Consider the following 15,017-nt stretch of genomic DNA (forward strand, 5'->3'; position numbering starts at 1 on the left):
GGTTGACAGCGGACAGTAGGTCGTCCTGGGTGCCCAGTGGAGGACAGAATGCTGCAGCTTAGCCTCAGCCCTTACTGCCTCCAGGCAAGACTGTTTCCTCTCCTCGCCTCAAGTCCCAAGGCGGATCTGCACATAATCTAGCTCTCCCCACACAGGCCTGTGCCACACAGCTGGGCTGGGTCAACCTCTGAGCCACACCAACTGTACAGCTGTATCCAGAAGCTTCCATCCCTGGGGTTACCTGAAGACTTAACTGAGCACATTGGCTCTCCTCAGATTCCTTTGTACCCACATCTCTAAGGCCCATCTCTACAAGGTCAGTGTCAATGTCTGGTCTCACGTGGTATTTCTTCCTTAGTGCTAAAGCTGGTCCTTTGGCTACACAGCTCCCATCCTCTTCTAGGCTGTTCCATGGCAGCTTCCACATACTAGTTGTGAGATCTTGAACAAGTCAAAACACTGCTGAACTTAATTTCCTCATCTGTTGAACAGGAGTATCCACATGGCCACCTGGCCCAGGCACCTCCACAAGTAATGCAGTCTGTGAAGAGCCTGGGCTCAGCCTGTGGGCCCTCAGCTCTGTCGCAGTCTTGACCTCTGGTGTCCTCCCACCAGATCAGACAGGTATCTCCAGTGAAATTTTATTATAAAATTATAAAGCAGAGCTCTGTAACAAAAAATACACATCTGGGTTTGCTTTAACACCCACGTAAGTCTGAGAGAATCTTAATATAAGCCACTTGAAATACCACATTCACATCTGAAAGATTTCAACAAATTTATACAATATATATTGTGCACAGACTCCTGCACAGCTCCTGGGTACGAGCTTGGATCCAGCTATTCCAGGGTACTGAGAACCAGTCAGCTCTTCCAAGTCTTAAAACAAGTCTCAAAACGATCACAGCCAAAGCTATGGAATAATTGGAAGAATTAAGATGTTTCATGATAATTGAGACCAAGGATCCGTGAGGGGCAAGGGAGAGCACTTGGAGATAAAAATCAAGTTTTCTACCTAGACTGGATAGTAACTGAAATGGGATCTTGGAATTCCCAGCCTTTATTTGGTGTAATAATGATGAACAATAAATCAGGGTGGTTTGACATCTTTTTTTCCTGAATGGAAACCTTCACTGAGATCAAAAGACTTAAAGGCAAGTTCTTTCTCCAAAATGAGCAAATGATAGCAGTTCTAATTCTTACTGAGGTTACTAACCAACCTTCAGGATATTATTTTTAACTTCTGTCTAGGAGGGAATGTGGGAGGTAGGAGAGGTAAGGCCTCAGCAGTGAAAGCAGTTTTTAAGTAGGGAGAGAGCCAGCTTCTGCCCTGAAGTTATTGCTAGATCGTAACTAAGTTGCATATATATGTGTATATATACACACACACCTGTTACAGTGGAACCGAGAAGCAGCTGAATGCTCTGCTAAGCTTGCAGGCATTGTAAACGGTCGTAGGTACTGTCCAGCAGAAGAGCGAAAGGTCCTCATCGCAGACCTCTCTCTTGATTCCCCCGATTCCTACAAAGGCTGTCCCAGAATCAGACCATCCAGGACTTGGGTGTAATGTCAAGGTAAGTGGCCTAGTGTGCAACCGACAACTGCTTTATGAAATAATTTCGTTCTTCTGAAGGGGAATAGTGGTTGATGGGGGGAGGCCTAAGTATGTCTGTACCAATAAGCAGGTCCCCCTGGAGGTTTCCCACTGTTTTCCAAAGTCCTGACTGCTTCCAGTCTGTGAGAATTTGACTGCACAGCAGGGGGAAAGGGTAGCAAGTGGTCTGCTAAGGCCCTCTGGAGCTTAGGGGTTGTGTAGTTCACCCCCGGGGAACGGCAGCACACACAGCTCTTCTGATACCACATGTTCTTGGCCTTGCTGCTCCAGCAAGCTTAAGCCCTTTGGCTCTTCCAGTGGTAGACCCACCCTAAGAGGGCTCAAGAATATGCTTCTTCTAGACCTCCCCTCAAATCAGTAGGCTAAGGAAGGAAATGGGAGTGGGGAGTCCCCGCTAACCTAGGGAATCAAGACTTGCAGCTGTCTGCCCCAGGGTTGAATCCAGTCCCATTCAGTATCTTCCAATACCCCTTAGGTGTTCAGTTTCAGTCTCCAGGAACTTCATGAGAAGTGTGGCTAGAGAAGAGCAAGGCTCTTTGCCTTAGTCTCTATGCCTTAGTGAGACCATGTTTAAAACCTCCGTGGGAGAGGGACTTCATTCCCAGGGGAAAGTGGTTTGCAATTCCTTTGTGTTGGAGAAGTCAAAAGCAGTTTCCACCCAAAACTTTCCCTTTTCTCGTAAACTAAAATCAAGGGTGGCGCACAGGCCCTAAGAGCACCAGAGCTCGATGCCCGTGCCATCTCACACACACAGACTTAAACTTCCCTGCAGATGCTTTGCTGCCTCCCAAGGTTCAGTCAGGAGACTCCTCGCTTCCAATCCCAGCACTTCAGGAAGCAACTCTAAATGACTTTGCAATTTTCCAATAGCATTTGTGTTTCATTTCTCACCAGAGAAAAAGTTTACTGGTCCAGATTTAGTCCTAAGGAGGATCACTATTGGTCTGGTAAGCTAACATCTTTTTGGTCTGAAGAAACAAATTTTAGGCAATGTAGCAAGAGACTAGCAAAGCTGGTTAAAGCACAGAAAGCCAGAGACCAGAAATAAACCCAAATGTGCTGGGGAGGAAGAGAACCATTTCTACCAGGACCTCTGACGGCTGGAACACAGGTGGCTCAGGGATGGCCAGGGTACAGGGGGAAGGGGGAAACTGTTAGGTTTACAGAGGAAGGGAGGAAAATCTGGTCCAAGTTCTGGAAAATCCTCTCTTCATCAATTACCATCATTACCCCAAGATCACTGGAACAGGGACTTGCCCACGCGATCTGTACCAGTTCCCACCGGCCTCGGGCTCCGCCAGCCAAGAGGTGCGCCGCCGAGGTGGGACAGGCATGCCCAGAGGTGACCGCATCTTTGCTTGCAGATTCTCTTGTTAGCCTGCCCCTCCGCAAGCTGGTCGTTCTGGAGCCCAGACCCTTCCAGCTCTGTCCCTGTAAGGCACTGAAGAAGCCGGCGCCAGCCTTCAGGATCTGAAGACGTGCACGGCTCGGATCACATACTGCCGACAGATGGGACACTCATTCATGCGCTTGCCGCACTTGGTGCAGGTGACCATGTGACCGCACTCCAGCAAGACACAGTCAATGGGCGAGTCCATGCAGATCCTGCACAGGTTCTCCTCCACGCTGGGCGGCACTGCTCCACCTGGTGGGGGGAGGGACGGCAGGGAGAGGAGACTGTAAGTGCAGGGGGCAGCAGGGGGACAGAAGGGGCATGCTGAGGACACCCCAAATCCACACACTGCCCTCAGCTAGAACTCCAGGAACCAGCCCCACCTCTCCTGGCCAGGCTGCAGATGTGGATAATAAAGTACTTAGAGATCAAATACAACCCAGAAGAGGACAGCTAAATAAGGCAAAGTCCTCAAAGCTTCAAAGAGTTGCGGCTGTAATATGGTGAGTAAGTGGCACTTAGGGACTCATTATCCCCCGAGGCCGAACATGCTGAAAAGATAAAAACTGGTTCCAAAAAGTGTGATACGATCGGAACTGTAGTGAATGGTTCTTGAAGGATTGCAAGGCTTCTCAGTCAACATATCCCCAACTGAATACAGCCAAGGATCCTGGGGGCTCCCTCTGTGTGCTGTCCCCCAGCCTTCCCCAGGGCTTCCTCTGAGGAGGCTGCCCAGCGGAAGAGCCCAGCTCCCCCCACACCAGCTTCTCAACATGGGATTAAAAGGTCTTAACTATTGAGCTCCCCCACGACTCTGCGAGCTCCTTAATTCAACCTATTTGCTTGATTTCTGCAACTATATACTTAGCATTTGTTAGATGCTCTGAGGTCAGATCTTCCTCTTTGAATCTCTAAAATGCCAATCATGTGGTACGTGTTCTCAAAATGTCTGATAAATGAACATCTCTCAAGGGAGTCCTAACAGCTCACATTTGTGCAAGTCTGTGCCAGGCAGGGTCCTAAGAGTTTTGCATATTTAACTCTTTTTGAATCCTTGTGAAAACTATGAAGTAGGTACCTTATAGATGAGGCCACTGAGGCCAAGGAGTTAAGTGGCTGGCCCACGGACACACAGCTACTAAGCAGAGCCAGGATTTGAATCCAGGCAGGCCTCCTAGGCAAGTGACCTGAGGACAGGGACTATCAAATTAGTATTAACTGCCCAGTGCACAAAATTCTCAATAACTTCCAGCTAGCTTATGTGAGCAAGGAGGTACAGAGCGTCTGGCCCACTAAAGTATGATACTTTAGTGCAAACACAGAAGAACCTTCATGTCCAAAAACCTAGCCATCCCTAGCATGTTTTAAATGGTAGCCTGAAGCCCCAGGTGGGGCTCCATGCTCAGTGCAGACTCAGCTTGAGATTCTCTCCCTCTCCCTCTGCCCCTCCCTCTGCCCTGTGTGTGCATGCATGTGCGCCTTTGCTCGCTTGCTCTGTCTCTCTCGTCTAAAAATAGTAAAATCTTTAAATGGTAGCCTGAACCACGGAGCTGTAAGTAGGGAACTGGTTTCATACCAGTCACCTGTCCCACTCCACAGGGGAATTCTCTGTCCTCTGCTGCTCGGCATTTTCTCCTACTTCCTGGACTCTTCAGAAAGTCTGCACTTAGGGGAGGCTTCGGGATTTATCAGCTGGAAGACTCTGCCCCCTTCTGAGCAAAAGGCCATTTTGCCAAATAACAAACTTGGAGTCTTCTGAAAGTTTTAAAATGGTTTGCAGGCCCCCAACACTACTCTGAGGACATTCTTTCTCGGGGGAAGAGCTCACAACCATACAGCCTTGAAGCTTTCAAAAAGAAATGAGGCCTAGACCCAGCTGGATGCCTGCAGTGAGTCCTGGGGTCCCTGAAGCTCCTGTGGTGGTCTCGAGCACACAGGTGGGTGTGTAGCAGCTGAGGTGGTAGATGCGCCTTGTGCCCAGAGAGCACACAAGTGATCCCTTTCCTATTCAGTCCCCAGAGCAGCTCTAGCCACCACCCAGCCCTGTACAAACAAGGCTCAGAGACCCTCTCCTCAGATGACAATGGAGTGAAAACCATAGGGGAAGGAGCGCCATAGCAGCAGAGGTATGAAAAATGAACTGAAGGTCACACATACCACCACTCACTTTGTTAAATATTTTACAAATGCTTGCTCCTGAGCTCTGGCAACCCAAAGACCTGCAAATCAATCTGCCCCTGGGTCTGCTGCCACTCTTCACCCTTCCCAGCAAGGCGAGAATGAGAATTTTTAAAGATGCTGAGAAGCCCTGCTTCCCCATGCATTTCCCCCAGTTCTCTCTGCGGATGCCAGTATGCTCAGAATTCTTAGACTTCTAAGAGGAAGCAGGGTTGGCAGAAGGGAAAGACACAAGAGCTCAGAGCCTAAGCACGGTCCCAAGCAGAAGCAACTACGTACCGTTTTGGTCTTCAGCACCACACACTGAAAAGGAAAGAGAAAGAAGAGGTAAGGAAAGTCTCCAACCAGCCTAACTTTTGCAGTCGGACTGCTTCCCTGCTTGGGAACCAGGCTGGCCAAGAGCCCGGCCGGACGCCTGCCCTCCTCTCGCGTGCTGAGTGCCCACGCACAGCCCGTGCTGATGTCTGGTCTGCTCTTAGAAAAAGGGACTCCACTGCTTCACATGAACAACACTAACAAGTGGGCAGTACCGTATGGGCACGGTACCCTTCTCTGTCACTTGAAGCCCACATTAAAGGCAAGGAGAAAGGAACGGTCTGTTCCAGTCAGCCAAGAAGTCGGGATGAAGTTCCCAGGTGGGGCCATGTCCTATTACCCCAGGACCTCATAACTCTGGAGATCCTGGGGACAACCCCAAAGGGAAAAGTGAGTCCGTGACTAGATGACTGGTCAGACATCGTCAACTCTGACGAACCAGTGGGATAGGAGCCTGAAATCGTACTTCAACCATTAAAGTTAAACACACTCCTCTTCTGTAGAACTTCTCTGCCTTTACTATCTACCATAGAGACCTAGTTTTTCCCCCCAAACTTATTTAACCACAAACCCAGACATCTTACTGGGCATCGCCGGAAAATGACACCGTGTCGAATGCTTTGGGAAACGACCATAGGGAAAGCCCAGGCTCAGGCAGCATATCTGTATTTCCCTCGTACCATGGGTTCACTTCCTCGTCTCCCAGCTGTTGAGAACAGCATTGCTGTAGTGCTAGCGGTTATGGCGGGGTGGCACGAGGTGGGAAAGGCTACGGATTCAGTCCAGGAACTCTTCAGTGCAAACCCGGGCTCTACAATAAAAGGGTAATGCTAGGGGCGCCAGGGTGGCTCAGTCAGTTAAGCGTCCGCTCTTGGTTTCAGCTCAGGTCATGAGCCCCGTGTTGGGCTCCACATTCAGCAAGGAGTCTGCTCAAGATCCTTTCCCTCTGCCCCTCCCCCTACTCATGCTCGTATTCTCTCTCTCCCTCAAATCTTTAAAAAAAAAAACAAAAAAAAAAAAAACCGCTAATAATGCCTATTTCACAGGCAGTTCTGAGGACTGGATAAATGTTTACGGGGCTTAGACCGGCCCCAGCACTCAACTTCAGATGGCAGCTATTAGCCGGTGCCAGGGTGGAAGGTGACTGCTCGGCCAAAAGCACAGAAACCTAGTCAGGGCGATGCTGCCGTGCCGCCTGGCAGCGCCTCACCCAGGTGCTGGAGCCCCTTCTGGTCCTTGTACAGCCGCGTCACCCGCTCCATCAGCTCCCACTTCTCGCAGCAGCCCTTGTAGTTGACGAAGTTGCGCGCCAGGATCTCTTTCAGCTGCCGCACGGTCAGACCTTCGATGTCCTCCAGGTCGGTCAGGTCAGACAGGGAGGCCCTCCGGCCCGGGACGAAGCTGTCCTCTGAGTCGACAGACTGCAATGGCAACGGTGGGATTGGTGGGCTCAGCTTCCCCCTCCCCAGCTCTCTCTCCGAGGACCCCAGAGCATTCCCCAGGCCGTGTCCGAGGGGACTGACGTCAAGAAGAGCAGGAGCGGAGGCAGGAAGAAACCCGGCGCGGCGCTCTGCAGAGCCGAAGAGACCACAGTCTCTTCCTGACCTGTGGGCCTGGGCTCGGGCACAGCCAGCCCCCAACCAACCGATCGGTGTGACGAGTAGAAGAGGCACCAGTGTGAGTCCCATGGCCCTAATTTTGACTCCTCCTCAGACTGATGCTAAACACTACGGAGCGAGTTGCTCACCTCCCTCAGCCTATCCGCGCGTCCATACAGGAGACCTGGCAGTCCTGCTGCACTAGGTCCTGTAAGGACTGAACGTAGCAGTGCAAGAAGCCAGCGAGCACAGTGCTGGCCTCCCCTCTCCTCCCTGGACAGACTTCTGCTTCCCTGTGGGAGATGAAGACTTCCCTGGTGAGCACTCCTTTGTACGCACCCTCGACCATGGCTTCGCCGCCCGCTGGCAGCGGCATCTGACTGCCCTACCACAGCTGAGGCCCAACTCCCACTCAGCCTTCCTCCTGATTCTCTGACCTCTTTCCCCTGACGATGGCTAGTGTGTGCTAGCAGCAGGACAAGATTTGCACAGCAGCACCAGGAGCTTGCCCTGTGGCAGCTTACAGCAAGTCAAGACCCTAGAAACTAAGGGGCCATGAGGCTCCCTGGTCTCCACTGGGAGCTCACCACTCTGCCCTAATGACTGACAGCTTCAGAGGCTAATGTGGAAAGCTAACACTAAGCCCCACCCCTGAAAGCAGAACCGAATGTAGGACTGTCACCACACTGATTCTTCGCCACCTCTGAGTCTGCTGCAAGGGGCCTATTCACAGCCTAATACCAGCAGAGAAAGAGCAAACGCAAAGGCGCAGACCGGAGCAGAGGCCCCACCTGGGTCTCCTCCTCAGCAGGTGCTCTGGCTGTGCTCTCCAGGTAGACAGGTTCCTCTTGGTCCTGAGACACATGGCCATTGGCCTGTGGGAAGAGAAAGGTGCCATCACATGCACAGAGATGCCCCAGAGATTCACACAGTGTGGGCCTCTGCCCAGCTCATTCCACATCCAAACATGTTCCCATCTCCCCAGGAATCTGGTATCTCGAACAACAGCATTACAGAAGCCTGCTCCTTAATACTGACTTTGTTGGGCAGAGACACAACACAAATAGATTTCAATTCTAAAACAAGAAGGTCACTAACTGTGCTCCCCACCAGAATGGCATGAGCAGCCAGTCACAGTCCATGTGGTCTCAGCTCGAACAGTCGGGAGCGAGAGGAAGAGCACATATGCATGCCACTGCGGGACTGCTCTCGAACTGCCATCCGGTTTCTCCTGGACATTGAGCCCAGACCGCCCTCCCTGTAACTCCCACTCACCGTCCTGGGCTCTGCCCCTATCAGTAATGTCCACTATTTTCTTAGAGTGTCCACACCGTGTCTTCCTGACTCCACGCTACATCTCCCTGGCTTCCCTGAGACAGTTCTCAGACCCTCGCCACTCTGCTCCCTCTCCTGCATCCAGTCACTGCTCTCACATTCTAGAAATGGCTCCAATCAGCAGTGCACACTGTTACTAAGAACTATCTTGAAACCTGATAAAAAAAAAAAATTTTAATGCACATAAGAATCTATTAGCCTAAAACTATAAAGACATAGACGTCTTACACTTAAGGAGTTTAGAATTTTACCTTCTCAAAAGGTTTTGCCAAATAGTAATTCAAACTGTGAGCCTCCTCATCCCATTACCATTTAAGCCACAAACCCCTTCACTAGACCCTTTCATCTCTTCTTTACCCTCCAGGTAAAGGGCCTGGTGTGAGCCTGCAGCAAAGACGTGTCTGAGCTCACAGGCCTTTTCTCTAGACTCTCGGAACACCAATAAGGGAACAGTCCAGGAAACCAGTCATCTGTGGCCCCAATCACTCAGCCCATATTAGGATGCCTAACACAGAGCCGGTCAAGAAGAGGCAAATAATTACAAAGGAAATGGAAGCAGAAATCCCCACCATCATCCACAATGCCAAGTGGTGAGAAGAGCACACAGAGCGTGCATGTATGGGGACGCATCCAAAAGTGTCTTCGTCAACACCTCTAGTTTCCCCTTAGCTTTATCGAGATGAGGCACCCACCAGTCCCCCAGGTGTCGCCCTGAGTACAAAGTCTCTGCGAGTCTAACCTGTTCCTAAGTAGATGGCTTCTTTAAGTCCTTTTCTTCCCAGGAAGGGGAAATCGGATCTCCCACTACAAAGCATGCTCTTGTCTCTTCAGTTCGCCCACTGGCTAAATTAAAATCCCTCAAATTTTATCTGCCCAAAATTTTGCTTATTCCACCCACCTCCTTCCCTAGCAACCACTGCCAGGACACCAGGGGTCAGGGAAAGAAATCGGGGAGCAGGCGACCCGGGCAGATGTGCATCCTAGGTGCAGGTAGCCTGCGCAAGCCACTTGACCTCCCCACGCCTGTTCTCCTGGCTTGACAAATGCAGATCTCACCAGCATGGATGCGAGCGGACACCAAGGCCCTCTGAAAGTACCATGGAAGGACCCGATGAGATCTGGCGCACGCATGGGACCTGTGGGGGCAGTCTGGAATTTCTGGTGAGCAACAGGAAGTTTCAAACCCACTGCTTTCATTGAAAAATCCACCGGAAGGTTCTTTAGGGAAAAACAATTTCCTCAAGTTACTCCTTGGGCTCCCCAAAAGCAGAGGAGCGCTCCACCGCGCTGAGGTGGGGACCCTGCACAGGAGGCAGACAGAGCCAAGCGTCAGGAAGAGTTCACCTGGGGCTGGGAGAGAGCACAACACAGGTGCCCAGGGAGCTGACAAGTCCCCACAGGTGAAGGACGCATCGCCCTGGCCTTTTATGCCTCCGCGCCCACCAGAGCTGAATCAGGGGCCCAGTCCTGACAAGGGAGGGGTCATAAGCCCGAGGCAGCAGCCAGCCATGGTGCGCAGGGGAGCGGACAACACTAGGTAGGGCAGTGCCAGCTGGAAGGAGCTCACAGCTTTTCAGACCTGCTGCCCCACAGGCCTGCCCTCCTGAGGGCCTGGCAGGAGCCAAAGTGCCCTGGGGCTACTGACCCTGTTTCAGTGCTGAAGGCTCAGAGTTGGCCCCAAGGCCACCAAACAGCAACAGACTGGATGTGGAAACCAGATCCCCAAGGTCCGAATGCCCCGGCCACAGCCCAAGCCGTATACGCTGGAGGGTCACTGAGGCACTGAAGTCTGTCTGCAGGACGCCATCAGTCCTCACACACTGCGTATGTCTCTCGGTCTCTCTCAAACCCGAAAGCTGGTCTGCACGTCTAGCGCCCCTCTCACAGGGCCCTTCTGATGGCGCCCACCATTCCACACACCCCATGCCGGGCTCGCAGTTCGGCGAATGGGCTGCTCTTTGCTGACCATTCCTGAGGCCCCTGGGACGATGACCAGGTAATTACCGTTCAACGTCATGCCAACCATGACCTGACCCAAGCGGCGACTGGCCACAGAAGCCGTGCCCCCTGCTCTCCCTTCCCTCCCTCTGTGCCCTGTGTCCATTACAGAGGACCACAGCAAAGGTAAGCAGGAGGCCAGCCTGAACAGAACAAATCTGGAGAGTTGACGTGCGTTTTCTCAAAATATTACTGGAATGCTGAGTTTAAAAAAATGACTAGCTGGGATAGGTTCGTATCAAAAACATACAGAAACCACAAAAATACCTGGTACCGTGCATGATCATCTCTGGAAAAAAACCCAAACAGGCCCAGAAGACATTCCTGCATCAGGAGGCAGAAGGGCCTCACATAATCGAGACGCTTCCCCCACCCTCCAAATGCAGGCAGGGGAGCCAACTGAGCCAGCACAGCGGCGGGGACGGGCAGGCCCTGCAACCCGGGCGTACCTGCTGGCTTTCCTGAGCCTGGGCGGGGGACACAGAGGTGGCTTGTGTGGGCGAAGAGGGGAGTCTCGTCGAGGTAGGAGGTACTGTGCTGGCCTGAGGCTGCGTCCGGAAGGCCTGGTGCTCGGGGAAGTCCGGGGACAGGGTGGGGGCGCGAGTCCTGCCCTCCTGAGAGATTACAGGCTGCTGGCCAAGCACCAGGAGCACCAGCTCCTCTTTCTCCCGGCACATTTCGGTGGAGACGTCATGGAGGCTGAGATAGTCCCTCAGGTCCTTCACCTTCATCTTCATGAGCTCCTCCCGCTGAAAGGCAGTGGCTCGGACTCGCTGGCAGAGGAGGCAGAGGCGGGGCCCGTTCCCCACTTGGCTCGAACAGGTCATGCAGAAATTTTTCTTGCAGTCGAGGCAGGTCTGCTGCTTGGACCAAGAGGCAGAGGAAACCATGTCAGACTGAGAACAAGTCAGAGCAGGAGGGGGGCTCAGGGCTGCTGTGCCTGGCAAGACTCCCCCGATCACTCCTGCCCATACGAAGCTACCTCCTGTATGTCCGGGTGCAGCCTGCCTCGACTTCAGGTTCAGCACCACTACATTCAGTGTTCCACTGACGCTTATTCTTTCCTTGCCGAGTAACAGAAGCTATTAATTATGACTACCAGCTTTAGAATCTAAAAAGCCCATATTTTCACTTAGTCTCCCTCCTTTTTTTTTAACGTAATTTTTTTTTTTTTTTAGATTTTTTTATTTATTTGACAGAGAGAGATCACAAGTAGGTAGAGAGGCAGGCAGAGAAAGGGGGGGAGCAGGCTCCCCGCTGAGCAGAGAGCCCGATACAGGGTTCGATCCCAGGACCCTGAGATCATGACTTGAGCCAAAGGCAGACACTTTAACCCACTGAGCCACCCAGGCGCCCCTCCTTCCTTTTTTTTACGGTGTCACCTTAGGTGTGTAACTTAGCCTCTCTGGCCCTCGGTTTCCTTATCTGTAAGATGGGGGTGATGGCAGTACCTGCTTCAGGAATGCCATACAGTTAAGAGGCCATGCATTTAGCATATGTGACACATGATTTCTTCAGTAAAGTATTAACTCTTTTCATTATTATTGCTAGGGATTTGGAGAGCCAGTATTCAAATCCTGAACTATGATTCTTTCTACTTTATTGCTGAGAAAAGAAAGCAAATGCGTAAGTACAGTGGTGATTATTAATATTGTTGATTAAATTTATTGAGAGGCCACTCTTTGCTAGAGCTTGTCATTTAACTTTCAAAGCAACCCCAAAGTATTACTCTATCACTGTATCATGTATTAATGTACACCATCACTAATAATTAGTAATGTGCCTCCCTGTTGCACAGACACAGCAAACGCAGCCTAGAGAGATGAAGCATCGCACTCAAGGGCGGGCAGGAAACAGCAGAGCTGGGGTTCACACTCAAAGCCTGTCCCTGTGGAATGCCTGCAGTCAGGCCCTTTCCACCAGGCCATTCTGCCTGACTCAGCCCCGTCCAAGCCGACGGACAGCAGGACCCAGCCCAAGGTCCCCACCCGGAGTCCCATCCACAGAGGCAGCGCCCAGGCTCCCCACCCCAGGAAGGCCCACTGGGAGTGCTGGGAATCCAGTGGTACATGAGAGCATATCCAAGACAAATACTCAGACAGCTAAGGCGGGGGGACTGGGAGAAAAGAGGGGAGCCTCTGGACACGACGAGGGAGCTCTCGTTTGTGCAAGCAGTGTCTTAGCCACACAACAAGAGCACGCAGGAGGCAGGCTGTACCACAAGAGCAGACACCACATCACACGAAAGATCGCTCAACTCACAGGAAGCAAATCCTCAGCGTCTCGCGCCCCGGGCTGAGCCAGCACAGTGACATGGGACTGAGCTCTGCTCTGGCGAAGAGCAGGCCGCACTCGCACAGCAGAAGTGATTCCTGGGCACACTGGGATGGTCCCAGGAGCACACCCACTAGTCCTTTAAAGAAATGAACTTTTCAGCCTCCAGTGACTTGAGCGTTAACCTATTTCTCCCCGTCTCTTCTAACTAAAGAAAGCTGAATGCAAACTAACAAGAATGCCGGGGAGACTGAGGTTCTCAGTGTTGTGATCAGACTCGAGTGTGGGGCTGGAGAAGTCCGCACAGCTGAGGCAGCGGTGCCTGGCTCTGCGCAAGCTTCCTGCACATCAGAGGGAAACGGCAGAAGGTTCACCACCCAGGTCTGACTACAAATACTTACTTAACAGCATTTCGAGAGGACATGTATCAAGCTCCCTCACTCTCTGCAGTTACAACCATACCATAAAATGTTCAGGGGCCGACTTAAAAGGACGCATGGGGCATGAGCATCGTAGCGGCTCTGGGACCTGGGACCACTCAGGTGGAAAATGGACGTTTTGAGGTCTTGGGGGTTCATTTCTATCTAAAGCTTTTCTATTGGGAAAGGAAATGCGTTCAGGATGACAGAGTGCACTGAAGAGCCTTCAGTCTCAGATGCTGTAGGGCCTGTCCTGGAAAAGGACTTAAGTCCATGCAGTCTGACAATACCTAGCCTGACACAATGAGAAAGCCCTGAGTTGGTGAGGGATGCCACAAATTCTGTTTGGAGGCATCTTTGAGCCTCATGGTAGACACTATGAGCAAAAAGCTCACCCTCCCGAGTTGAAAATATTTATGGGCAAGAAATTATCATTGAAATTAAATGGTGGCAGACATGTCCAAGGAATATTGTGGGGCTTCGATCCGTTTATGAATCTTGTGATAGACGAATGTGTGGAGATGGCAACAATATTGGGATGGTGGTAGTATGAGGAAATAGTATGATCACGTTAGAAGCCGTGGAACGAGCATAAACAACGGCTGTGTTCATCAGAAGAATCAACTGCTTCCACATGTCCCCTCTCCATAGTACCTGTCTCCCTACAATATAAAATTCAGGTCGTGTGCATTCTCATATTGAATTTTTTTTGTTAAATAAACTTTTATAATAGTCAAAAAAAAAAAAAAGGCTGCGTTGCTCAATCAGCCAGATCTGAACAACTCTCTAGTCTTCCTTCAAACATGGACAGCTCACTGGAGGCAGGACCAGAACGGAGAGGTGGCAACCCAGCTTCTCAGCATCTCCAGCTCACCCCAGCTCACCGGGGCCTCTGGAGTCAGCCGGCATCTGCACCACGCACTCAAGGACTAGGACTGCGCTCCAGGCTGAAATCCCAGTGTGCGGAGGCAGGACAGGATAAAGGAGAAGCCAGATGTCAACACATGTGGGCAGAATGAGCGAAGGAAAGGCATCTGTCTAAACTGGAGCAAACTGTGCACACGACTGAGGAAGCTGGTGGCCTGAAAGATGAAGTGGCAGAGCCGACAGGCCTGCAAATGCACCAAGAGGACAGACAACCCTCCAGCAGCAAACACCCGCACCTCCAGGGATGCCCCCGGGCAGGCTCTCCTTTGCTCCCCTGCCCTTCCCTCATTCCTACCCCCACCCCACACAAATTCCCCAGGGCAGGCCGGCTGGGGGCTCCTCACCAGCCTCCCTCTAGGCCCGCCTTCCTGCAGCCCAGGGAGGAGAGGGCTAGTGTGAGGAGTGGCAGTTAGGAATCGTTGCTGGCCAGCCCCTTCTGAGCTAAGGGAACTCCTGCAAAACAGAGCACCTCCCGGGGCCTCCAATTTCTCCCTGGTCACGTCGGATGGCCAACCCACCTCTCAGGACCCCTGAAAGTATTATGGGACACAATGTGTCTAAACCCTTAGCATAAGGTGAGCACTCACCAAAAAAGGTAACACGATCACCTTCGATTCCTTTTCCCCCTTTGTCTCCTGAGCTTTTGCCAGTGCCGCTCCTTCTCCCTCCCCCTCTTTCTTTCCGGGGGGGGGGGGGGGGGTTTCAAGACTGCCCCCATGTTTCTCCAGCACCACCTCCTCCTCTCCCTCCACCAACTGGTCCAACTAAAGAGGCTGGATACCCCGCCCTCCTCCAAAACTGTCAGGGCGGCTGCTGAACTGCAGGGGAGGTGGGGGGAGTCTTACCAATACAGATGGGGTATTTGGCTTAGGGCAAAAATCCCAGTCGGTCATTCCCCTCTAAGACTAAAAATGCTAGGAAGGCAGCAGGTACCTCCTCCTTCTGTTCTCTCCAGACAGTCCTTA

At 51.8% G+C, this 15,017-nt stretch overlaps 1 protein-coding gene and 1 pseudogene across 1 annotated transcript in view; one reads left to right on the forward strand and one right to left on the reverse strand.

The window, feature by feature from the left end:
• Positions 1–637: 637 nt before the first annotated feature.
• LOC111151513 (ring finger and FYVE like domain containing E3 ubiquitin protein ligase) overlaps positions 638–15,017 on the reverse strand; it is a 47,005-nt gene continuing 32,625 nt past the window's right edge. The window contains exons 3-7 of the mRNA XM_022509550.1: positions 10,882–11,292; positions 7,891–7,974; positions 6,712–6,922; positions 5,466–5,489; positions 638–3,260 (exon numbers count right to left, since the gene is read on the reverse strand). Coding sequence (XP_022365258.1) covers positions 3,079–3,260; positions 5,466–5,489; positions 6,712–6,922; positions 7,891–7,974; positions 10,882–11,292 — 912 coding nt within the window. The 3' untranslated portion in view covers positions 638–3,078. The remainder of the gene's footprint in view (positions 3,261–5,465; positions 5,490–6,711; positions 6,923–7,890; positions 7,975–10,881; positions 11,293–15,017) is intronic.
• On the forward strand, positions 13,518–13,720 carry LOC111151411 (annotated as a pseudogene).

Source organism: Enhydra lutris, unplaced genomic scaffold (assembly GCF_002288905.1).
Source record: "Enhydra lutris kenyoni isolate GAN:26980312 unplaced genomic scaffold, ASM228890v2 scaffoldscaffold26, whole genome shotgun sequence".
NCBI lineage: Eukaryota > Metazoa > Chordata > Mammalia > Carnivora > Mustelidae > Enhydra > Enhydra lutris.